Source organism: Oryctolagus cuniculus, chromosome 15 (genome assembly GCF_964237555.1).
Source record: "Oryctolagus cuniculus chromosome 15, mOryCun1.1, whole genome shotgun sequence".
In the NCBI taxonomy this organism is placed as follows: Eukaryota; Metazoa; Chordata; class Mammalia; order Lagomorpha; family Leporidae; genus Oryctolagus; species Oryctolagus cuniculus.
In genome coordinates, this window is record NC_091446.1 from 85,351,237 (window position 1) to 85,375,128 (window position 23,892).

At 59.6% G+C, this 23,892-nt stretch overlaps 1 protein-coding gene across 1 annotated transcript in view; it reads right to left on the minus strand.

The window, feature by feature from the left end:
- Window positions 1–20,750, minus strand: part of RET (ret proto-oncogene) — a 48,560-nt gene extending 27,810 nt beyond the window's left edge. The window contains exon 1 of the mRNA XM_051836896.2: window positions 20,469–20,750. Coding sequence (XP_051692856.2) covers window positions 20,469–20,538 — 70 coding nt within the window. The 5' untranslated portion in view covers window positions 20,539–20,750. The remainder of the gene's footprint in view (window positions 1–20,468) is intronic.
- Window positions 20,751–23,892: the final 3,142 nt, after the last annotated feature.

The following is a 23,892-nucleotide window of genomic DNA, read 5'->3' on the forward strand; positions in this document are numbered from 1 at the left end:
CTCAATGATACCGTCTACCCGGGAGTTACACGGCGTCCACACTGTTATTAGGGATTGTAAGTACTCCAGACCTGATTTAAGGTGTGAAGGAGGGGCGGGCATTTGGCCCAGGGGCTGAGACGCTAGGATGTGGAGCTGTTCCATGCCGGGCCCGCTCCTGACTCCCGTTTCCTGCTAATGCTGACCCTGCGAGGTAGTGGTGATGGTTCAAGTAGCTGGGTCCTTGCCTCCCCACCCTTCTCTCTCTCCCTCTTTCAAGATCTATAAATTTATTTGAGAAGCAGAGTTACAGAAAGACAGAGAGCAAGAGACAGAGAGAAAGGTCTTCCATCCACTGGTTCACTCCCCAGACGGCCACAACAGCTGGAAATGAGCTGATCCAAGGCCAGGAGCCAGGAGCTTCTTCTGGGTCTCCCATGTGGGAGCAGGGGCCCAAGGACCTGGGCCATCTTCTACTGCTTTCCCAGGCCACAGCAGAGAGCTGGATTGGAAGTGAGGCAGCCGGGTCTCGAATCAGTGCCTTTTTGGGATGCCGACACCGCAAGCGGAGGCTTAACCACAGCGCCTGCCCTGGGTTCTTGCCTCTTAAGCTGGAGGCCTGGGTTGGGGTCTTGGCTCCCACCTTTGGCTCTGTCCTGGGGCTGTCAGGGAAAGTGAACCAGTGTTTCAGGTTCTGAATCTTAAAGAAAACTTTAAAAAACAAAGCAAGGCCGGCGCCGTGGCTCACTAGCCTAATCCTCTGCCTGCGACGCCAGCACCCCAGGTTCTAGTCCTGGTCGGGGCACCGGATTCTGTCCCAGTTGCCTCTCTTCCAGGCCAGCTCTCTGCTGTGGCCCGGGAGTGCAGTGGAGGATGGCCCAGGTCCTTGGGCCCTGCACCCGCCATGGGAGACCAGGAGGAAGCACCTGGCTCCTGGCTTTGGATTGGCACAGTGCGCCGGCCGTAGCAGCCATTTGGGGGGTGAACCAACAAAGGAAGACCTTTCTCTCTCTCTCTCTCACTGTCCACTCTGTCAAAAAAAAAAAAAAAAAAAAGAAAGAAAGAAAGAAACAATCATTTAACACACACACACACACACACACAGTCCAGGGGAGAATGTGTGTAGGTTCCACGCAATGACTATGCCATTTATCTCCGGTCTCCATGGACTAGGCTATGTGCAGGGGTCTTAGAACCAATCTCCCATGGATACCAAGGAATTGGCTGTGTTCTTTCACACTGTTGCAAACTTACACTCACTCTCATTGTTGCACACCTGCCTGTGATTACACAAGTCTGACACACTCAGTGCAGATGAACCGAGGCTGCCACCCCCAGCCTCCATCTGTGGCCCCCGGAGCCTGCTGGATCCCAAGGCAAGGGGCTCCCACGCCCAGCCCTCCCCAGGGTCCTGGCCTCTGGTCAGGAGCCCCACGCAGCCCACCTGAGGCCCCCTGCACCTTGTCACCAGTCCTGTGGGGGGGGTGCCACTCCCAACCCCTCCGGTGTAGGCTCTTGGTCCCTCACAGCCCCTCTGCTGCTAGCTGGCCCCTGGGACACGCTCACCACGGCTCCTGGTGACCCCACTACAGCAACACACACAGACCTGATAGCTGAAACTCTCCCCAGGGTAGAGGCAGGAAAGGGGGAACCCGGGGCGTTCAAGAAAAGGAGGAAAATGGCAAGAACGGAATGGTCCAGTCCGCACGCCGGGGACTGCGCAGGGTGCCCCCCCCCCCGGCCGCGTCACTCTGAACACCGGCCCCGCCCTTGATGAGCAACAGAACAGGCAGATGACAGTTTTATTACGAGCCAGCAGGATCTCCTTAACAGACGATTTCCTAACGCAATCATCTTTCCTGGGAGTGGGAACCAGACCCCAGCAGCCGGCTGCTCCCCAGGGGCCCGGGGTGGAAGGAGGCAGCCCTTGCCGCAGGCCAGCTGTCCCCGTGGGGGGTCCCGCCGGGGCTCCCCGGGGGCTGGGCAGTCTCAGCGTGCTCCGGAGAGGCGAGGCAGCACTTGACAACGCGGCTGCCTCAGCCCACGCAGGGCCACGGGAGCCCGGCGCTCGCCTGGGTTTCTACAGTTTGCGCTCGTGTTTCGGTGCTGGGTGGAGAGTTCTCCAGCGACGCCTGTTTTCTGGGGCAGGGCTTGCCCTAAGCCAAGCACCCTATGGGTGTTCCGGCCTCTCCCTGGGACTCTCTCTCTTCTCATCGGTGGCGAGGGCTCCTGTCTCCTGTCTCCATGTCCCCCAACAGACTAGATTCTGCCACCCCATATGGGTGCTGGTTCATGTCCTGGCTGCTCCATTTCCAATCCAGCTCCCTGCTAATGGCCTCAGAAAAGCAGTGGAAGATGACCCAAGTGCTTGGGCCCCTGATACCCCCGGGGAAGACCCAAATGAAGCCCCTGGCTCCTGGCTTTGGTCTGGCCTAGCTCTTGTCACTGTGGTCATTTGGAGAGTGAATCAGTGGATGGAAAGATCTCTCTCTCTCTCCCTCTCTCACTCTTTCAAATAAAATAAATAAGCCTTAAAAAAAGAAAAATCCATGCATAGATTTAATTTTTGCACCAAAATAAACTTATCTTTATTTATTTTATTTTTGAGGATTTATTTATTTTGAAAATCAGAGAGAGAGAGAGAGAGAGAGAGAGAATCTTCCACCCACTGGTTCACTCCCCAAATGGCTGCTATGACTGTAGCTGGGCTGACCAAAACCAGGAGGCAGGCGCTTCAGCCAGGTCTCTCAGGTGGGTGCAGGGACCCAAGCACTTGGCCATCTTCCACTGCTTTCCCAGGCCATAGCAGAGAGCTGGATCGGAAGAAGAGCAGCCAGGACAAGAAACGGCACCCACGTGGGATGCATCTTTAAATTCCATGGACTTTTTCAAGTTCTCTTACAATGCCGGCAGCCTGACTGTCCATCCCCGTCCTCTCTGGCAACTGCAGCCACACCTACCTTTCTGTGTCCCAACCTTTAGCCCTGACCTTGTCCCTGCCCCCAGCACCGCCTTAGTCCACTCCACGACATCTCAGGAAGTCTTAGAGGACAGTCTGCCCTTGCCCACCCCACAGCTGCTCTGCCCCCATCCTGTCCCAGTACCGCCCCTCCCGCCACACATCTAGGAGTCCTCATCCTCCACCTGGCCACGCCCCACCCACGTTGCCACCCACGCTCCCTCCCCGAGTCCACTCACTGCCAGGCTACCAGCCGCTGAGCGGCCAGGGCCCTCGAGATCATGGGTCCTGTTTGTAAAACACACGCCGCTCCTGGCCAGGGTCTCAGCGCCTCCCTCCACAGGGAGCTCCCTTCCAGCCACATCTGCCATCTGGGAACCAACGCATGCGCCAACGAAGCAATCAAAACACTAGGTGCGGAAGGGCTAGCAGACGTGCGCGGGAGGTCAGAAACTGGGCCAGCAGGGGTCACTCGGGCGGGCCCTGAGCCCCGTGTGCTGTCAGCACCAAGCAGCACCTTTCGGGGCCTCCCCCCACTGCATGCACAGCGGCCTCCGGCACAGGCGCAGCCAAGCCGCGGCTCCCAGCAGGCCCATCCTCCTCCAGCTCAGGAAATGACTTACAGAGGAGCAGGGCCAGCTGGCAGCTGCTGCCAGAGCACGTGCCCAGGTGGGGCCACCTGCAGGCGGCTGCTCCCCGCGCCGGGGCCCAGCTGCAGGCGGCCTCACTCCGCGCTGAGGAGCAGAGCTTGGAGCAGGGACAACCGTACTGAGGATGAGAAATCTGGAGGAGCCTGCACGAGGGAGCTTGCGAGCTTGGGCTTTCAGGATCAAGCTGTGATGAGACACGCCTAACAAAGTTGCCACCTTCACAGGGGCGTTGCATTGCGAGCCTGTGTAGCCATCGCCCCCACCCATGCAGAGAACACCTCTCTCTCTCTAAGATTTACTTCTTTATGTCAAAGTCAGAGTTCCATGGAGAGAGAAGGAGAGGCAGAGAGGGAGAGGTCGGTCTTCCATCCGATGGTCACTCTCCAACTGGCCACAATGGCCAGAGCTGCGCCGATCCGAAGCTAGGAGCCAGGAGCTTCTTCTGGGTCTCCCACACAGGTGCAGGGGCCCAAGGACTTGGGCCATCCTCCACTGCTTCCCAGGGAGCTGGATCGGAAGAGGAGCAGCCGGGACTCGAACCGGGGCCCATATGGAATGTTGGTGGCTTTACATGCAATGCCACAGCGCCGGCCCCACGTCTCTCTTTTTAAACTGAACCGATAACGTCCGGCTCCTCCCCCAGCCATGGAAACTGCCACTCCCCGCCCCTCCCTGTGAATCTGTTACTCCTGGGGCCTCGTGTCGCTGCAGTCACACGGTGCTTGTTCTTCTGAGACTGGCTTCTTCCACTCGGCACCACGTCCCCAGGCTTCATCCAGGCTGCAATGCAGCAGGTGTCAGAACTGCCTTCCTTGTCAAGGCTCAGCAGCAGTCCCCTGCGCAGATGTAGACCACGTCCACTTCACCCCTTCTTCCACTTCCAGACACTTGGGATGCGGCTGCCACGGACCTGGTTCTGCAGGCTTATCTTAAAAGACCCTGCTTGGGGCCAGCGCTGTGGCAAAGCGGGTAAAGCCGCTGCCTGGGGTGCTGGCATCCCATATGGACGCCGGTTCTAGTCCCGGCTGCTCTGCTTCTGATCCAGCTCTCTGCTGTGGCCTGGGAAAGCAGTAGAAGATGGCCCAAGTCCTTGGGGCCCTGTACCCACGTGGGAGACCCGGAAGAAGCTCAGATCAGCTCAGCTCAACTCCGGCTGTTGTGGCCATCTGGGGAGTGAACCAGTGGATTGAAGGCCTCTCTCTCTCTGCCTCTCTGTAACTCTGCCTTTCAAATACATAAGTAAATAATTAAAAAGATATTTATTTATGTATCTGAAATGACAGAACAGGAGACAGAAAGAAAGATCTATTCGGCTGGCTCACTCTCCAAATAATGGCAACAGGCAGGGTTGGGCCAGCCCGAAGGCAGGAGCCAGGAACTCCATCTGGGTTTCCCACAAGACGGGCAGGAGCCCAAGTGCTTGAGCCATCACCTACTGCCTCCCAGGTGCATTAGCAGGGAGCTGGATGGGAAGCGGAGCTGCCAGGACTCCAACCAGCTCTCTGATGTGGGATGCCGGCATCACAAGCAGAGGCCTAGCCCCCTGCACTGTTTGCACTTAACACCTGCTCTCTCGGTCCATTTTGGAGCCAGCTTTGTGTGCTGCCAAGCTGTGGAAGTTCTTCATGGACCCTTTACATTAACCCTTAGCACACATTATGATTTGCAGATATTTTATCTCACCTGTGGCTTTGATTGTAGTCTCTGGGTCGTGTCCCTTGGGTTCACAAGCATTTGGAGCTGTGATGTAGTCGGACTCACACTTGTCCTTTTGAACTGTTGGTCTCAGACGGGGGTCCCAATTTGTAATACACGCCCACAGCTAAACCTTCAGCCAAGATCAAGGCCAGGCAGAGCAGGAAGTTCTTGGCATCCTGCCCCCCTCCCACAGGGGCCCAGGCACCTGCTGGTCACTGGCAAGACCACTGCACCCAGTACCCAGGGCGAGGGCACACAGGCTGGTCCACTCACGCTGACTGTGGTGTTGCGTCTGAGGGTTCAAGGAGCCTGAGACAAGGAGGCCTCTGCTCCTGACTGGTTCCAACTCTGCTCTTAGCCCTGACTGAGCCAGCAAAGGTGCTGGCAGTGGTGGGGGTGGGGGAGTGTTGTGGTTGCAATTATTTTAAATCAAAAGGAAGCGATACATGCGATCCTAAGGAACATCTAGTAATAAAGTAGCCTGTGTTACATTTGTGTTTACATCCATGCATGGCTTTGCTTCTTAACCAGGGCAGGGGCCGGGGGCAGAGGCCAGAGCTCCTGGGAGGGTGGGGCTCAAGACAGCACACACAGCTTTAGAGGAGGCAGGGACAGTCCACGGTCCAAGGTGCACTGAGAAGGCAGAGGCCAGGCTCAGGCAACGCTCGCACTCTTCCCGATGCAAGCCGTTTCCTTTCATTCTCCACCCACCCCCGCCCGGTTTATTTACTTACTTGAAAGGTAGCATTAGAGGGGGAGAGATGGCTGCAACAGCCAGGACTGGGCCAGGCCAACGTCAGGAGCCAGGAGCTTCTTCTGGGTCTCCCACATGGGTGCAGGGGCCCAAAGACTTGGGCCATCTTCTGCTGCTTTCCCAGGCGCATTAGCAGGGAGCTCGATCAGAAGTGGAGCAGCCAGGACTCAAACTGGCTCCCATATGGGATGCTGGCGCTGCAGGTGGTGTCTCTGTTTGCTATGCAACAGCACCGGCCCCAGCCCTTCCATTTCGATGTCTCCCTACAATGGGCCAAGGTGCCCACGCCAGCAGCCACCAGGCACCGCCCCCATCACCATGTGGCAACCAACAGCGCCCAGCTCAGCCTCTTGCTCTGCCTCCCCCATTCCCTGTGTCTTCCCTGCATCTTTAGCGGCAGCTTCCACGGCCTCTGACCCCCGAGGTCTGCCTGTCACACACACCTGTTCCCAGGTGTCCTCTGCAGGACCTGCATTCCTACTCACAAATGCCTGGCCCCCGACCGCTGCAGCTTGCAAGCTCCCAACACCAGTGCTCCCTCTGGGTCTCAGCACCTGCTCAACCCAGCCTTGCCGGGGCTCCTGCATACCTGGCCCTCCTGGCCTCTCCACCTGCTGCCCTGGGCAAAGCCAACCTTTGCCCCAAGCTCCAAGCTTGCTGGCCTTGGTTCTCTTGACTCTCAAAGAGCTTAGCTGATGAGAACAGAGTCCGTGGCAGGCAGATGCCCCACTCCCACCCCCATGTGCCCAGCACAGACCTGTACCGCCTCTGTCATCATTACAACCCTGGAGACAAAGCTGAGCCCAAAGAGCTCTGGGACCTGCCCACGCTGTTTCGCAGAGTGTGAGCAGGGGAGGGGGGCACTCATGTGACCCCCTGCTGGCTGCCTCCCGGAGCATGGGGCGTGTCCACACAGCTGGGGCTCCCCGGTGTGCCACTCAGCTTTGGCATGCAGCAACAGCACCCTTACAACGTACTCCAAGGCCCTGAGCAGTGCCCACGGGAAGAACCAACACCTGTTCCCTTGCTGCCCAGGAGCCCAGGGAGAAGTGACAGCGGAGGGGTACTGAGCACATCCAAGCCACGCTGCAAAGACAGGCCCGCAACATGCCACACACAGTCCTGGACTGTGATATTAAGGCTGCAGACATCTCCATGGCTCCCGGCGGGGGCAGGGAGCGTGGGCGCCAGCTCTGGAGTGTGCAACCTTCTGGTGGCACCTGACTGGTATAGGCAGTGTAGGGTGGGCCTGGTGGGCAGCTGGGGCTGTGGCCAGGGGGTGGGGGTGGGGCCGCTGTGGGCACCACACTGCCCGAGAGGGGGCAGTACTGGGTCTGGGAGTCCTGTCAGTCCCTGGGCCTTGGGGCTGTGGCCACCTGAGCATGTGGCATGCGAGTGGGAAGTGTGTGTGTCTGAGAAACAAGGGACACGTGTGCTGTGGATGGTGTCTATGCGTGGGGGCAGGTGTGGTGACAGGTGCTCCTCCACCTCACTGGCCCCATGCAGCACTGCTGGCTCCACCGTTAGCTGCTCCGGCACAGTTTACGAACTCCCCCTGAATTGCCCATTCTGCAAAAAAAAGCCTAAGTGGGGGAGAGGAGAGCTGGGTGGGCAGCAGCTGCACAGGCGACCATGCCTGGCCAGGACACGGGGGGAGCACTGGGCAGTGCGGCTGGGCCTAGAGAGCAGTGGGCAGTGAAGGCAGACAGAGTGGGGTCAGCCCAGGGCTGGAGGTGGCAGGAACCAGCTGAAGACAGGAGGTCCTGCTCTGTGGCCATGAACTTGGAGGAACTGGCAGAAGAGGCGAGGTGGGCTGGCTCGCCCCAAGGCAGTGGAGAGCAGTGTGTGTCTGCAGGGCAGGGGGGGGGGGGGCGCCAGCCCGGGCGAGGGACGCATGCACGTTCTGTGTCTCAGTCTTCCCTGTGCCCATCACCCCCATGTCCTCTGTGTCCACGCCTTCGCGTGAAGTTCTCAGAGCAGTGAGTAGACGCTAGTGAATAAAGCACACTGAAGATGTCTACACCACTGCCATCCCTACCACCATCCTTGCAAACACTCCCTTCCCAATACCCCCACCATCACCTCATATCACCATCGCCTCCATCATCTCCACCATCATCTCATCACCCATCACCTCCATCATCTCCATCATCACATCACCCCGACATCTTCACCATCACCTCTACATCACTTCTATCATCACTTCCATCATCATCATCTCCACTATCACCTCCATCTCCACCACCACCTCCATCATCACCATCGCCTCCGTCATCTCCACCAACACCTCCATCATCTCCATCACCTCCATCATCACATCACTCCGACATCTTCACCATCACCTCTACATCACTTCCATCATCACCTCCATCATCATCATCTCCACTATCACCTCCATCTCCACCATCACCTCCATATCACCATCGCCTCCGTCATCTCCACCAACACCTCCACCATCTCCATCATCACATCACCCCAACATCTTCACCATCACCTCTACATCACTTCCATCATCACTTCCATCATCATCATCTCCACTATCACCTCCATCTCCACCATCACCTCCATATCACCATCGCCTCCGTCATCTCCACCATCTCCATCACCTCCATCATCACATCACCCGACATCTTCACCATCACCTCTACATCACTTCCATCATCACCTCCATCACCATCATCTCCACTATCACCTCCATTTCCACTACCACCTCCATCATCATCACCATCATCACCTCCATCTCCACCACCACCTCCATCATCACCATCATCATCACCTCCATCACTTCCCCCATTACAAACAAAACCATCACTCACCTCCACCATCAGCATTCCCATCACCTCCACCAACAACCACTACAGTCATCCCTACAGCCTCCACCATCACTTCCACTGCCACCTCTATCACCACTATCACCACCACCACTCCCATTATCACAACCGTGCCCACCACCACCATGCAACACCACCATCTCCACCAGAACCGTCTCCCATCACCTCCATCACCACCACCAGAACCGTCTCCCATCACCTCCATCACCACCACCGAAACCATCCCCCATCACCTCCATCATCACCACCACAGAAACCATCTCCCATCACCTCCACCACCACCACCACCACAACTATCTCCCATCACCTCCACCACCATCACCTCCACAAAAACCATCTCCTATCACCTTCACCTCCACCACCATCACAACACTCTGAACCCCTTGCTAGCCAGCCTGAGGTTTCCATGGAAAAGCGGCTTGGCCAGCTTTGCCAGCTTTGCCTTGCATTAGCTCTGGAAGGAAAGCCGGACCCAGAGACGCGCGGGGCCAGCACCGGGCCAGCCTGGCACACGGTGGCTGTGAAGAAAGGGGCCCAGGGCAGGCTGGCAGCCCCACCTGGGGGCAGGTGGCCTCAACTCAGGGCTCCTGGCCACAGCTGTATTCACGAGACAAGGGGACCTGTCCCCTTCAAGAAAAACCTGACAGCTTGTCCCAGTCCTGGAGCTTCTGCCTGCAAAACCATCAAGAAAACAGCAGGCTCTGCAGACAGATGGACACTCAGTGCATACACTGGGCGCTCAATAAATGCCAGTGGCTGCTACATCTGTGGTGCACAATGCGGATACCACTCTCACCATCAAACAGTGCAGTCTCAGCCCCGGGCTTAAGTTTTTTCTTCCCCAAATGCTGTCAGCAGTGCTTGGCAGGCAGCTGGTACCACTGTGGCCACCGTGAGGCCGACGGTGGCTCGGCCAAGCTGCCCCGGCACTCAGGCACGGACACACACTGGCTTCCAGGGCTTCCAGGAGTGAGCCGGGTTTCTCCCCCCCGCCCAAGGGTCTGTCCAGCACCCAGCCCCCTTGGCCTGTCTGCTCCGGCTTCGCCACAATACAGCCCTCAAGGCCTCCTCACATCTTTTCTCCAGCCTGCACCCCCACGTCCAGTGTGGCGCAGTGACTCCCCAGACACCCGTCCTACTGGGCCCCCAGCCAGCAGGGCGGCCGGCGGCCTGGAAGAGCAGCTGGAGGGAAGAGGAGGAAGGGAGTGGGCCAGCCCCGGCCTCGGAGGCACCACTGTGCCTGCGTGCCCAGGAACACCCCGCTCTGGCCTGGGCAGAGCCACTCTCCGAGACCTCTCAGCACTGAGGAACGGAGGCCTAGACTTCAGCGCTCACACCCACATCATCCTACAGTTCCTGCTGCAGGTGGGGAAGGGGTGTGGGGCGGGAGAGTGAGACCAGCAACCGGGCATCAGCGCTCCAGGGCTGTTCTCTGCACACAGCCCAGTCTCCTGCCCCAAGAGGCCCTGGGGCCTCAGGCTGCACCCGGAGCCACCGCCCACACTCCCACAGCCGCCCCGCCAGCTGCAGTGGCCTCACAGGGATGACGGATGCTCTGCCCAAATGCGACTGCCCAGCTGCTGCGGAATTAATCACCAGTCGCGCTGCCAGTTCCTTCCGGCTTCTATGCAAAGGAAACTGCCAATTAGGTTACAATTAATTTCTTTCCTAGGGCAAGGCCTGGTTGCAAAAGGACTGGCCACCCAAGTGGCCTGCCAGTGACCTGGCGTGGGTCACCAGGCCCCTCATCTCCAGGGTCTGGTGCCTCAGGCCCCAGCCGACTGCATTGTGTGCACCAGCCGAAGCCTGCGGGTGACGGGGGTGGACAGGGTCAAGACGTCACCTGCTTTGACCCTGGTGCCACTAGCCTGGGCCCCCAGCGCACACCAGGACTCAAGCATGACCCCCTGCTAATTCAGACTCATCTGTCACCCCCCCCCCCCACAGGCCCCAGCTCTTCCAGCTGAGAGGTGGCTCTGCCCATTTCTACCCAACCCCCACCCCCGGGTACCCTCCCTGACTGCCCAGCATAATCCAAGCGGCTTCTCCAGGGCATTGGCGAGAGGCCCTGGTCCTTTAAGCACACCCTATGCATCGTCCCACAAGTTGACAAGTGTCAGCAGTGGGAACTGTAGGATTCCCGTGGTACAGGCAGAGCCTAAGGCCGTGCAGAGTGAGGGAGGGCTTCAGCCAGGCCTGGCCCAGCTCCTCTGCTCTGTGGTGTCCATGCATACAAGAGCAGAGAACCAGGGCACCCAGGCCAGGGACCCGGGCTGTCCGTCCACCCACTGGCAGCCCCAGGCCATAAATGCCTCTGAAGAGAACTATCCCAGGCGCGGCACCATGGCGTAGCGTATAAAACTGTCGCCTATGGTGCCGTCATCCCATATGGGCACCGGCTTGAGTCCACGCTGTTCCACTTCTGATTCAGCTCCCTGTTGATGCACCTGGGAAAGCAGTGGAAGATGGCCCAAGTGCTTGGGCCCCTGCACCCACGTGGGAGACCAGGAGGAAGCTCCTGGCTCCTGGCTTCGGCCTGGCCCAGCCCTGGACGTTGTACCATTTGGGGAGTAAATCAGCGGATGGAAGATCTCTCTCTCTCTCCCGCTCTGCCTTTCAAATAAATGGATTATTTTTAAGGTTTTATTTATGTATTGAGAGGTAGAGCTGTATAGAGAGGGAGAGACAGAGAGAGAGGTCTCCCATCCGCTGGTTCACTCCTAAATGGCTACAACGGCCAGAGCGGAGCAGATCTGAAGTCAGGAGCTAGGAGCTTCCTCCAGGTCTCCATGCGGGTACAGAGCCCAAGCACTTGGGACATATTCCACTGCTTTCCCAGGCCATAGCAAAGACCTGGATCAGAAAAGGAGCAGCCGGGACATGAACTGGTGCCCATATGGGATGCTGGCACCACAGGCGGAGGCTTAGCCCACTACGCCACAGTACCAGCCCCAAATAAATTAAAAAAAAAATACTTCTAGGCCCCTCCTCAGCCCCCTCTCAAAGGAAGGTGCCCAGAAGTTTCCATCCACAATTTGGCTCTTTTAACATGTTGGCAAAATGAGGCTGCAGGGAGCAACCTGAAACGGGGGAAAGGCCCAGGAGGCTGAGACCAGGCAGCAGTCTGCTCGAGCAGTGCCTACTGGCCGGGGCCTGCTCAGAGGAGCAATGCCAGGTGCCCACCGGATGCTGGGAGTCTCACGCACCCGTTCCCGCTGGACACAGAGCGGAATGGCCGGGGCTCTTTCCCTCCCAAGATGTCACCCAAGAAGGCAAAATCAGTCACACAGCACCTCGGACAGTCCGAAGACTGTACCCCCAAGTGGCACCCCTGCAGACTACATGTGCCCAGACAGCCACCCCGCCAGCAGCCACTGCATCTCGGCTGGAGGGCCAGCCTGGGGTCCAGGAGCACCCCCAGTCTCAGGCAGAGAGGAACAAGCTAGGTGAGGTGGTGGCCCTGGGTCCCTGGGCCAAGCCGACAAAGCCTGTATCTGGTCAGTTGCACGTGGCTACTCATGCCTGCTGGCTTGGGCCTCGGTCTCCCCATCTATAAAATGGGAAAGCTGCACCTGATGCTAAGGCTCCTCCCACTTTAAGTTTTGAGCCCTTTGTGAGTCCATGTTAATTCTGTGCACGAATCCTTCCCCTCCCCAGGGGCCAAGAGGCTGGATGGGGGTGGGGAGGAAGGGTATGGTGGAAACCAGGCAGGTTCTGGCCTCTGTGGCCCCTGAAGGGGGAGGGGCCAGGGGCTGGACCAGGACCAGGACTGCAAGTGTCGTTCTCGGCCACTGATGATGAGACAAGGTGACCGGAGGAGGGATGGCAACACTACCAAGAGGCAGAGAGACAGTGCCAGGTTGGAGCCAGGTCCTGGCTCCTTCAGCTTGGCCTTGAGGGGTGGCCAGGGTCAGGAATCAGCCTCTCTGGCTCTGCGGAGGGAGGCTGACCCCGCTCCCCACCCCCCACCCCCTACTCTGGAAGCCTTCCTGTCCCCATGCCTACCTCGGCAGCAGGGACACACAAGGGGAGGGACAGGGCTCCGGGGCATGACATCACACAGCCCCCATTAGGGTAATCAACTTACTGGGATCTGCTTGCTATTTATAGAGTCTGGATGCAGGCTGAGCAGGAGGGGGCAGCCTGGGGTCCCCTGGCAGCGGAGCCAGGCGGGGTGGGGCTGCCGGTTGCAGGCACCTCCTCCCTTCTCTAGTCGGTGGGGGTGGGGCTGGGGTTCCTGGGCGCCAGCTCCTGGGGCATGAGCCACGCGGCCACTGCTTTGGGATATGTGTGCTAGCGTGGCCTTTAGGGTCCAGGTCTTTTGAGAACAACCTCAGGCTCCCCAGGCTGTGATGACGAAGAAGCTGTTCCCTGGCCACACTTGGCGGAGCCAGGACAGCGAAGTGATGCGGCACAGGCGGAGGGCTGGGGCGGAGGGAGGGCTCCAGAGAGACAGTCGGCCAATGGGCATGGGAGAAGATGAGCAGCATGGCTCCTCGTTAGGAAAAGGTACACTGCGGCCATTCTGGTAGGCACCCACTAGGGCAGCCAGGATTAAATATCCAACAGCAAGGGACCAGGGTCATGGCACAGCAAGTTCAGGCGCCGGTCCAAGTCCCGGCTGCTCCACTTCCGATCCAGCTCCCTGCTAATGAGCCTGGGAAAGCAGCAGAAAATAGCCCAAGTGCTTGGGCCCCTGCCACTCCCATGGGAGACCCAGATGGAGCTCCTGGCTCCTGGCTCCTGGCTTCAGCCTGGCCCAGTCCTGGCTGTTGTGGCCATCTGGGAAGTTAGCCAGCTGATAGAAGATCTCTCTCTCTGTGTAACACTATCTTTCAAATAAATCAATCTTTTACAAAACTCAATCAACAAGGAAATCAGAAAATAACAAGTGTTGGGAAGACATGGATAAATAGTGACCTTTTTGTGCAAGTCAGCAGAATGTAAAATGATTCAACCAGCATGATAAAGGGTTTAGCAAGTTCCTCCGGAAAGAAAATAGCGAATTACCTAGCAATTTCACTTCTAAGTAGACCCAACAGAAGGGTAAACAGGCAGTGAAACAGATGATTGTACCAAAGGCTCATGCAACATTGTTCATAATAGCGGAAAGGTGGAAAACATCCCAGAGTGGAATACTATTCAGGCCTCAAAAGGCAGGAAGCACCCACACATGGAACAAAGCGGAATACTATTCACCCCTCAAAAGGCAGGAAGCACCGACTGGTGCCACTTGACAACGTTGCCCTGTGACAGAAGCCAGACACAAAGAAATATCCAGAAGCGGCAAACCCATAGACACAGACACAGAGCAGTGGTTAGAAACCACCAGGGATTGGGAATGGGAGCAACTGTTTAATGGGGACAGGGCGTCCATTTTCAGGTGACAGAAATGTCTTGGACTGACACTAAGGTGATGCGTTTGCCACTCTAACCACCATCAATTGTCCACTTAAAATGACCCATTTTATGGTGCGCAAATCTCACCTGCAGACTGTAATAACTTGCCACCTGCCCCCACTGTCCGCCAGCCCCAGCTCCCGCTGTGCTGACCAGGATAAGGGGCTGAGACGTGACCTGGGAAAGCTGCCGAAGAGGAGTGAGGGCCTGTGTGTGCAGGTGCACAGGCTGTGTCCTCTGCACTCCCAGCCTCCCCTGCCCTGAGAGCCGATGATGGGATTCCAACCTGGGTAACTTGGGAAATCCCTGTCAAGGTGAGGCAGGCAGGGAGGTAGCATTAGCAGGAGGAGCTGGGGTTTGCCAGAGGCTGCTCAAACCCTCCCCCCAAGTCCACCCCCTCCACCCACGGCTCAAACACCGCTTTCACGCCCCACCAACCTTCACCCCACTCGGTGTAGTGGAAAACCACAACTTCCGCCGTTTTGTCATTCCGAACCCGCGCCAGCTAAAAGCATCACAAAGTGGCCGCAGGCTGTGTCCCTGCAGTGACCCTCAGGTCATTATAATGTCATTATGAGACAATCACCACGGCCGACACTCCCACTCCCATCATGCACCAGATGCCAGACACAGCCAGGATCTCCAAATAAGGGCAAGGAAATGGGTGGTACTCAAGCCCTGCCCCAGACTCCACCCTCTTTGAATACTTAATCAAGCCCCGCCCTTGGCTCCACCCTCTATGTCTCTGGATGGAATAAAAGAATGGCCCTGAAAAATTACTGCAGCTCATTCTCTCCTGAGCTGGCCGGCACTCTTTCCTGTGTCCTTTTACTTGCTTCTCCGCTCACCTCTGCCTTTGTCTTTCTCGAATCCCTTCTTGCCATGGAGAAATCCTGCACCGGGTCTAGCCAAGGGCGGCCACACAACTACGGGGCGCAGGCTCTGGTGCACACAGCCAGGTGCTCCAGCACGGAGAAGTCAGGCTGTGCCTCCGGCAGGACAGGGCGGAGCCCCTGAGATGCGGGCAGGGGGTGACTGTCACCAAGTGTGGGCTCACTTGTCCTCACACAGCCAGCAGCATCCAAAGCTCTGTGGAGTGGCACGAGGGGCCCTGCCAGGTGAGCTTCTACCTGCAGCAGCTCACCTGTGCTGGGCCACAAACCAGACCAAAGCCCTCACTGCCATAGCACAAGGTCCTCGCGGGTCTGCGGGACCAGTGCCACCCAGTCTCCAGTTTCACCGGCAGGTTGAGGAACAAACTCAAACCCACTCCCCCCTCATCTGTGCACCCTCAGCTCAGCCCCCACCCACCCTTGGGTCCTGGCTCCCTACATGCACGTCTTCCCCAGCATCTTCCAGGTTGTCATGATACACACAAATCACATTTTTCTCTTTCACAAACATAAAGGCGAGAGTGCCCCTCAAATAGATGCACCAGGGTGACTGGAAACAGATTTGATGGCCATGGTCCTGCCTCCTTGCCCCCTGCCCCAGGCCCACATGGCCCCATAGCCATGCCCCTGGAATCCCTGGGCTCCTGCAGAACCCAGACATCAAATCCCTCTCCCTCGCCCCCATCATAGAGGTGTACACCCAGGGTCCCAGGGCGGGAGGGGCTTGGGCTGCAGGCATCTGCTCTGAGCCATCTCCACTGGGCCCATTGGGTATGGCAGATGAGGAGGAGGAAAGCTGGCATCAGACGGCCCACCAGGCAGGCACGCACCTGCTCAGGTGCACTGGTGACCTTTCTGCAGGGATGCCCGGGCTGCTGCAGAGCCACCCACGAGGCAAAAGCAAACAGAGGTGTTTGCTCGCGGCTGGCCACCTGCTCGCTTCCAGGGCCCAGGTGGTGCCTGAATGGCCGCCCTCAAGGTCTCCTGGCATTATCTACCCTGCAACTGGGCTTCTGCGGAGACCAGCCCAGCGGGGGTGGGGGGTGGGAGCTGTGCCACCAACGGCGGGCGCCGTGCTGCCTCCTCTCGGCCTGCTGCCTTACCGTCTCCTAGCACTCGGTCCTCCGACTCCACAACTTCCAGCCTCTGGGGGGAGGGGAAGCTGTCTGCCCAAAGTCCACCCACGGGATCAGCCTGGCCCCTGAGCTCAGGGAAGCCGACAGCGGGGGACCAGTGTCCTGGAGCCTGGGTCTGGAGAGCACCCTGCCCTCTGAGACCCTCTCAGGAGGCACAACCTTGGCTTTCTCTATCCCCTCTGTGTGGGGGAGGGGTAACAGCAGGTGGACACCATGGAGGCCTGCAGCCTTCTCACCCTGTCTGACTCTGGATCTAGGGGCGTCCTCCCCAGCACACCCTGGTCAGAGGCGCTCAGATTACTGCCCTGGGAGGGAACCCATGAGCTTACCCTGACTCTGCATTGGCTGCTGCTGACTTGGGGCTGAAGCCTCTGCCATGCGGCCCCGCCAAGGCACACCCCTGCCCTTCCTACCCTATTGCCCTGCTGTCTGCTCACAATCTGAACAATCTGAACAGCGCACACACAGAGAGTTACTCGTCCCGTTTGACCCTGTCACCTCTGCAGGGTGTCAGCCTGGGAGGCCCTGGGTCTCTTTTGTTGTCTCCCAAGTGCAGCACCCCCTGGAAAAGTCCCGTAAACGCCAGCTGCCTCCCTCCCTCTGCAGCCTTTATGGGCAATCATTGTTACTATTATTGTTACCATAAAGTCATACAGAAAAACAACTTCCGCAATAAGGAAGAGGAAGAGGGGGGAGGAGGAGGGCACACAGCAGGAGATGGAGAAGTGGCCTGAGGGCAGCCCAGCTCTGACACCAGGAGGGGTCCACCCCCAGGCCCACAGGAAATGGGGCTTCCCCAGTGTAAATGTGGGGGGAAGGGCTGGGCTGCCTCTTCTCTTCACCCTTGCATCTGTGCACTCTCGAGAGTGGTTCCTTCTTCCAGTCAGTCCAGGGGTCCTGCCTGGCCGAGGTGGCACGCGTGCCCCTGCAGCTCTGCCCATCAGCACAGTGGCTTCTGTCAGATGCTGGGTCCCTCGGCAGATGCCGGCTGCAGGAGCCTGCACCACCACCACTGCGTCTTCCTGGGGCCCACGTGCTCTGCACAGGGCCAGCCTGCACAGCGCCAGGCCTGGTGCTGGTCCAGGCCCAGCATGCTTAGTTGGTCCAGATGCCAACTGAAGCCAGCTTCCCACTGGCACAGACAACAGGGGCTCCTGTTTCCGGCATCTGAACACAGCACCGCATGCCACCCCAGATCTGGGCCAGGGTGTCCCGAGGGTGCCTGGAGCCCCGAGGTGGGTGCTCTGTGCGCCCAGAGTCTGTGGGCAGTGGGGACCTCAGTCTACTCAGCTGAGAAATGGGACAAGGTCACAAGCATCAGTGAGGTCGGGAAGATATGGCAAGCCCACAAACAGGGCACAGTGCAGGACCACACAGTAAGCCCGCCACAGAGCACCCACTGTGGGCGCTGGCCGTTCCACTTAGCACAAGGGGACCCAGAGAGTCTTCTGTGAGGCTACCCAGAGGCGGAAAGCCCCAGGGAGGCAGCAGCTTCCAGGGAGGGGGGGTCCCATCCCCTTAGCACCCCAGGCTCCATTTTAACAGATTCCATAATTTTTAATTAGGTTTTTTTTCCTCCCCTGGCTAAAAGGCCATTAGCGCCCCATTAGGTGAATACATCCCATTTTCTTCACACCACCAAGGAAACAGTGATTTACTTAGCCGGTCCCTAAAGCAATTCTGTAGAATAAAGGCAATTGAGCGAATGGGCTCAATAAACTTGCCGCCCATTTGTCCAGGACTGCAGGGCCCAACCCTTAGAAGCCCACCAGCTGGGGGAACACAGGGCCTCTGTGGCTGGGGTGGAAGAGACGGGGCAGGGCCGAGGTGAGCCTGGTGAGGCAGGACAAGGCTTGCACCCACCTGAGGCTGCCCAGAAGATCTAGGGTGAAAGAAAATGAGAGAGAAAGCAGACAGTGCTTCAAGGAGCAAGCAGGTGCTTCGGGCAGGGAGGGCTCTGCCAAGCCAAGACTCCTGGATCTGCAGCGCTGGGGGCCCCGCAGGCAGAGAGGGCAAGCCCCTCCTTGCAGGTAGAGGTGCTGAGAACAAGGGGACCGGGGGAGCCCGATCCGGAAGATGCGAGGCAGGAGGCAATGTCGCAAATGCTCGGATTCAGTGTCCTAGCCTGCCAATGGGGACAGCGGCACGAGCAGGCAAAGGCCAGCATCTCCTAGAAACAGCTTTTAGATGGAGGCTCCCCTGCTCAGCTCCAGGACACGTGGCCAAGAGGCTGTGCCTCAGGGGTATGAAAAGTGCTAAGGGGCTGTGGTCCTATTGTGAACATCCCCGGGATAGGGGCTGTTGAGCGGGCAGAGAGGAGTTCGGTCCCTGGGTGCACCTGCGCGAGGGAGCCAGCCCATGCTGTGGGTGACTACAGCCCACGCTCTGGGTGACTACAGCCCATGCTGTGGGTGACTACAGCCCATGCTCTGGGTGACTACAGCCCACGCTCTGGGTGACTACAGCCCACGCTCTGGGTGACTACAGCCCACGCGAGCACATCTCCGGGAGCAAGGGTGAGTCTGTGTCTTGGAAACAGCCCCATGTGGATGTGAAAGTAAGCCAGCATTCTGGACACCCGGACCAGCCCGGCCAACAGGCCCGGCCACCTGCACTGCTTCCACCAGAGGGAGCCCACGGCTGGGACGCTCCCCCACTGGGGTGGTGGGCGGCTTTGGGGCTGCAGAGAGGGAGGCTCGCCCAAGACCTCCTCCTGGGTGTCAGGCTCCTCTCCCAGTGCCACCAACCACCGTTTCTTGGTCATTCCAGGGAGCAGAAATAGAGGACGGGGGCTCCCAGGACTGGGGCATCTGCAGCCATCCAGAGCAAAGCTGTCTGTACTGAAAGCAACCTGTGCACCTGCCAAGTGCCACGAGCCAAACACCTGAGCGCGCTGCCTGCAGCTTTTGGTCCCCGCAGCCTTGCTGGCCACCCCCCTCCCCCACTGCATGCGGGGCTGTGGAAGGGTTGGGGAAGTCCCCTGCAGGTTGCCTGTCATGCGGTGGCTCTCCCCTGACCACGTGCCCACAACTACAAAGTCGAAATCTCAGGTCACAGCAGAAAACCAGCTTGCCTGCGGCATCCAGCCCGGCTTCTTCCTACATCGCTGGCAGCCCAGAGCCCGGTCCCCATTCGTTCCCAAGGGACGGTAAGGGAAGGGCCGCTCCCCTACCCTCGCTTCCTACAGTGGAACGGGGATCCATTCTGGCTGCAGTCCCTGCTGAATTGGGGAGAAGGAGGTGTGTGAACCCAAACATTTTGCAGGACTTGGGAGTTCCGGCGTGGTAATCGCGGTCGACGCCCCTTGTACGGAGTGGGGGAGGGGAGTCCGGGTTCGCTCCACCCCGGCAAAGGGACACCTGAGGCTATGGAAGCGCTCCCTCCCGGAAGGGACCAAGTAAGAGACGGTTTGCGGGACACCGAAATGCGCAATCGAGGGGTTCAAAGATTCCACAGCCTCAGGCTTAACTCTGTCCGGGTTTGGAGCGGAGGCGGTGACCGGTCCCGGCGCGGCCACACCTAATAACGGGATCCTAAGGCGAGAGACGCTCACCGTAGACACAGAACCTTACTCCGCCCCCCAAGCAGGTCCGGAGCGCCCTGGGCCGCCCCAGGTCCCCGAAGGCGCCCCCCTGGCGCCCCAAGCCGGCAGGACCCAGGACTCGCGGCGGCCGGGTGGGACTCGTGGCTTTTGAGCTTTTTAAACAGCGGCACGGCAAACACGCACACGGGGAAGACAACCTTTTATGAAAGCGCCCCCGCACCGGCGAGCGGCCGGGGCGGCCGGCTGAGCGAGCCGCGCACCCAACTGGAGGGCGAACGCAGCGGGCCCCTTGCACAAACAACAACTCCCCGCGCCAGGCGCGGGGTCCCGGCGCTCCCCGGCCCGCCCGCTCCCGCTGGCGCCCCAACCGCACCAACATCCGTCCGGTCCGCGCTCCAGGGCGAGGCTGCGGCTCGGGCTCCGGAGGCCGACCCCAGCCGCCCAGCCCCGCGTCCAGCCCGGGGCTCGAAGCGCGCTGCCCGCGGCCGCCCCTTTCGCAGCCCAGCCCAGGCCGGCGGCACGCAGCCGCGCAGCCGGCTGTAGCCCGCAAACAGAAAGGCGTTGCCGAGCGCGTGCGCTCCGCTCGCCCGCGCTAACTTCGTCCCGTCCGCCCGCACGACTCACCTTCGCCGAGCAGCGGCAGCAGCAGCAGCAGCCGCCGCAGCCCCACGGCGCCGGACGGCGTCTTTGCCATCGCCCGTGCGCACCGGGGCCGCGGCTGGAGGGCTGGCGACTCGGGCCAGCAGTGGGGTGCAGTGGGGCGCAGTGCTCAGCCGGGCCGCCCCATGCCCGGCCCTGGGCGCCGCGGACACTGCGGGCGCGGTGCGTCCGGGCGCCGACTCCGGCGCGCTCTCCTCTGCGGTGCGCCCGGCTCGGGTCGCGGGACTGAGGCTCGGCGGGCGCGGGCAGTGCGGAAGGAGCGGACAGGGGCGGGCCCGGGGGCGGGGCGGGCGGGGCCGGGGTGCGGGGTAGGGGCGGGGCTCCGGGTACTGGCTCGGGCCTCGCGGGTGCGGAGCTGGCAGGCGGGGCGCGGTTAGGAGCTGGGAACGGTGCGGGCCGGCAGCCGGTAGCCGGGGTCCGCGCACCTCTGCACGCACAGCCGCGCTGTTTTTACCGTATGCGCGCGCTTACGGTGTCTGCGTTTTGCCCTTCGCGGCGGCCCGGAGCCGGCAGGGAAGCCACGCCGGGATGCAGAATCTGGCCGACCGCCTGGGAGTGTGGCCACGCGGGCCCTCCGCGCCTCCAGGCTCTGGGCGCCGGGCGCATCCTCCGCCATTTCTCAGCGGGGAAGGCGCGGTGGGAACGCGGCCGCCTCTGGGTCCAGGCGCAGCTGGAGGGGAAGAGCCTCGTATGCCTGTCCGGGGCCAGCGAGCCTCTTGGCTCACGCAGTGTCCTCTGGTGCCGCGGGTGGGGTCTCCTAAGGCTCGCTGGGGTTCGGCCGGACGGGTCCCTTCCATGGGACCAGCAGACTGGTTCGGGGGACGGTTTTCACGGAGCCTGGGTGCTGGTAGCTAACGGGGTGCCTGGTGTAGGTGCCCTTTCCTCTCCAAACGGGAGAACTCAGGACGCGGGGACGGACTGCAGGGAGACAAGGAGAGCAAGCAGCAGGGAGGAACCAGTGCTCTAAAGATTCTTAGCCTCTCTTTTCCCAAATGAAGCCTGCAAACACAGCCACACCCCAACTCTGGGCCGTACCAGGGGTCTGAGGTGAGGTTGGATGTGCGCTCTGGACCTCCGTGAGGGGAGGTTGGCTGATGTTCCCCCACCCCACCAGGGTCCGTGCGCGGAGACAGAGGAATGGAAGCGCACAGTGGCCGGTGCCTCTGGGCCGGCTGCTCTTTCCGCTGTGCGTCGGGCCCCGCCCTTTCGCCGGGCTGAGCTCAGCGCTGAATGCGGGCGACCTACACATCACTCTGCAGATATGAAGTCAAAGTGAAGTCAGGAGGAGCAGCTGCCAAGACAGACGCTACCTTGGGGCTGGGCCAAACCCCGCTGTCCACAGCCAGCCTGCTAATGGGTGGGTGGCCAGGCCAGGAGAGCCTTACCCTGCTCTGCCTGCCATGCCTCCCTAGGGCCCTGGCGCCTCGCATTCACTGAGCGGGAACCAGCCATGGGGCCTCCCTTGGGTGCCCGCATCGCTGGTGCCAGTCTACTCGGAACCAACCACGCCCCCGCACCCCCCCAAGGACTATGTGGGCTAGGCCTTGTCTGACACTGGCCAGCCTGTTAGGCTGGCTGGGCTGGGTGTGACCATTGCAAGGGCCCAGCTGAGGCTGGGCTCCTGGCCTCCCTCCAGCCTTTCCATCTTCTCTGGGAGTCCTGAATGCATATCGGATACCCAGGGCGGGGGCATTCCCACCCCTTTGGAAAGAGATGGGGATGGGGGCACCTGTCATGTGTACTGCTGTCCACACATGCGCATACATATGTGCAAATGCCTGAGTCCACATACACATGCACACCTCCCCCCGCTCTTGCCCAGGGACCTGAGGGCAGAGGGAAAGCGTGGGCTTGTGGGTGGCAGTCAAAGGGAGGGAGTGACTTGGCCCAGGAGCTAGAACCTCAGAGGCCCTTGTGTCTCTGTTCAGGGGTAGGGAGGGTCTGCAGGAGGCTGGGTTCCCCATCTGTCTCTGAGCCTCAGTTTCCCCATGTATAAACACCTCCCTCTTGGAAGGAAGGATGCAGACAGAAACAGGAGTTTGCAAGAGGTCCGGGTGCCCCGCAAGCACTCAATGGCTCATCGCTGTTGTCCAGGCCAGGGCTCCTGGGAACTGGGCTCTGGCACCCTCTCCCCCACCCCTTTGAGGGACTTGGGTACCCTGGAGCTGAAGGAGGATGCCTCAGAATGTGTTTGATGCCCTCCACGCCTGTTTGCAGGTTCCCATGGGGGGTCAGCCTTTGGGGCCAGGCTATCCTTCGCCCTGTCATATACACTCTCCCTGTGAACGCATTCACAGGACAGCCAGCTCGGCCCGAGGGGCGTGCTTTACCAACTCTGTCCACAGAGGCATCTGCAGATAGGGTCCGTGCCTGGCTTGGGAGAAGACCATCCTTCCATCTTCCCCAGGCCCAAGCCCCCGATCCCTGAGCGCCAGCAGAGGGGCCTGTATGCCCATGGAGGCCCCCATGTTGGAAAGCAGAGTTCCTCTGCCTGTGTTGCCTGAGGCGTAGGGGCCACTGTTCTTATTGTGGCTTATTCCCGGGAGGCCGGAGAAGTCCATGGTTGTTGCTATGGCTGACATCCCAGACATCCAGGAGACCCCAACAGCCAAACTCTCTGCTTCCCTCCGCCCCGAATTTCCCATCTGCACAGGTGACAGCTCACACCTGGGTGCTCTGGGGGCCTGGTAGCCACACCCACACCTGTCTTCTGCTCTCCGAACAGCTGGGCTGCAGGTTTCCAGCCTGTGCCAGCCGACCTGCAGCCCAGAGCCCTCTCGGCCACAACAGACCACTTAGCTGGCCTTGTAATTACACCTTGCAGAGTGGCGGACGGATGAATGTAGGTGCCCCTGGGGGCTCCTGGGGGCTTCCTCACATCACGGCTGGCCCGCTGGGGCTGGCTGGAGCCGGGTGGGGCTGAGGCCTGACAGCCTGTTCTTCATCTGGAGCCAGGGAGAAAGCTGGCCGGGTTCAGCAGCGCGTGGTGGAGGGAGCGGGGAGCTGCAGTTGGCAAGTCCGGCAGAGGGTCTGGATGCTCTTTCGACAGAACATCTCCCTAGGCAGCTTCAGAATCTGCCGTGTAATGCAGATTTAGACAACTTTTTACAAATGCACTTTTTAAAATAGGTCTTAATGGATCCTTTGCAGTAGTTACAGTCCATTGTGTAAATGCAAACAGAAGGCTTTTTGAAAACATGTATTATTGATCACAAAGGCAGCAGCAATTAGAAGCCAGTGTGTCATATTGTTCAATATACACTTCCTATACAGCTCTGTTTGTGCTCACTCATAACTTTCTGACCACGGATGCTGTCCCTGGGAAGCCCTTTCTTTTCCTTTCTGCTTCTGGAAGCAAAAGAGGGCCTGCCCGCCCACCCATCAGTTA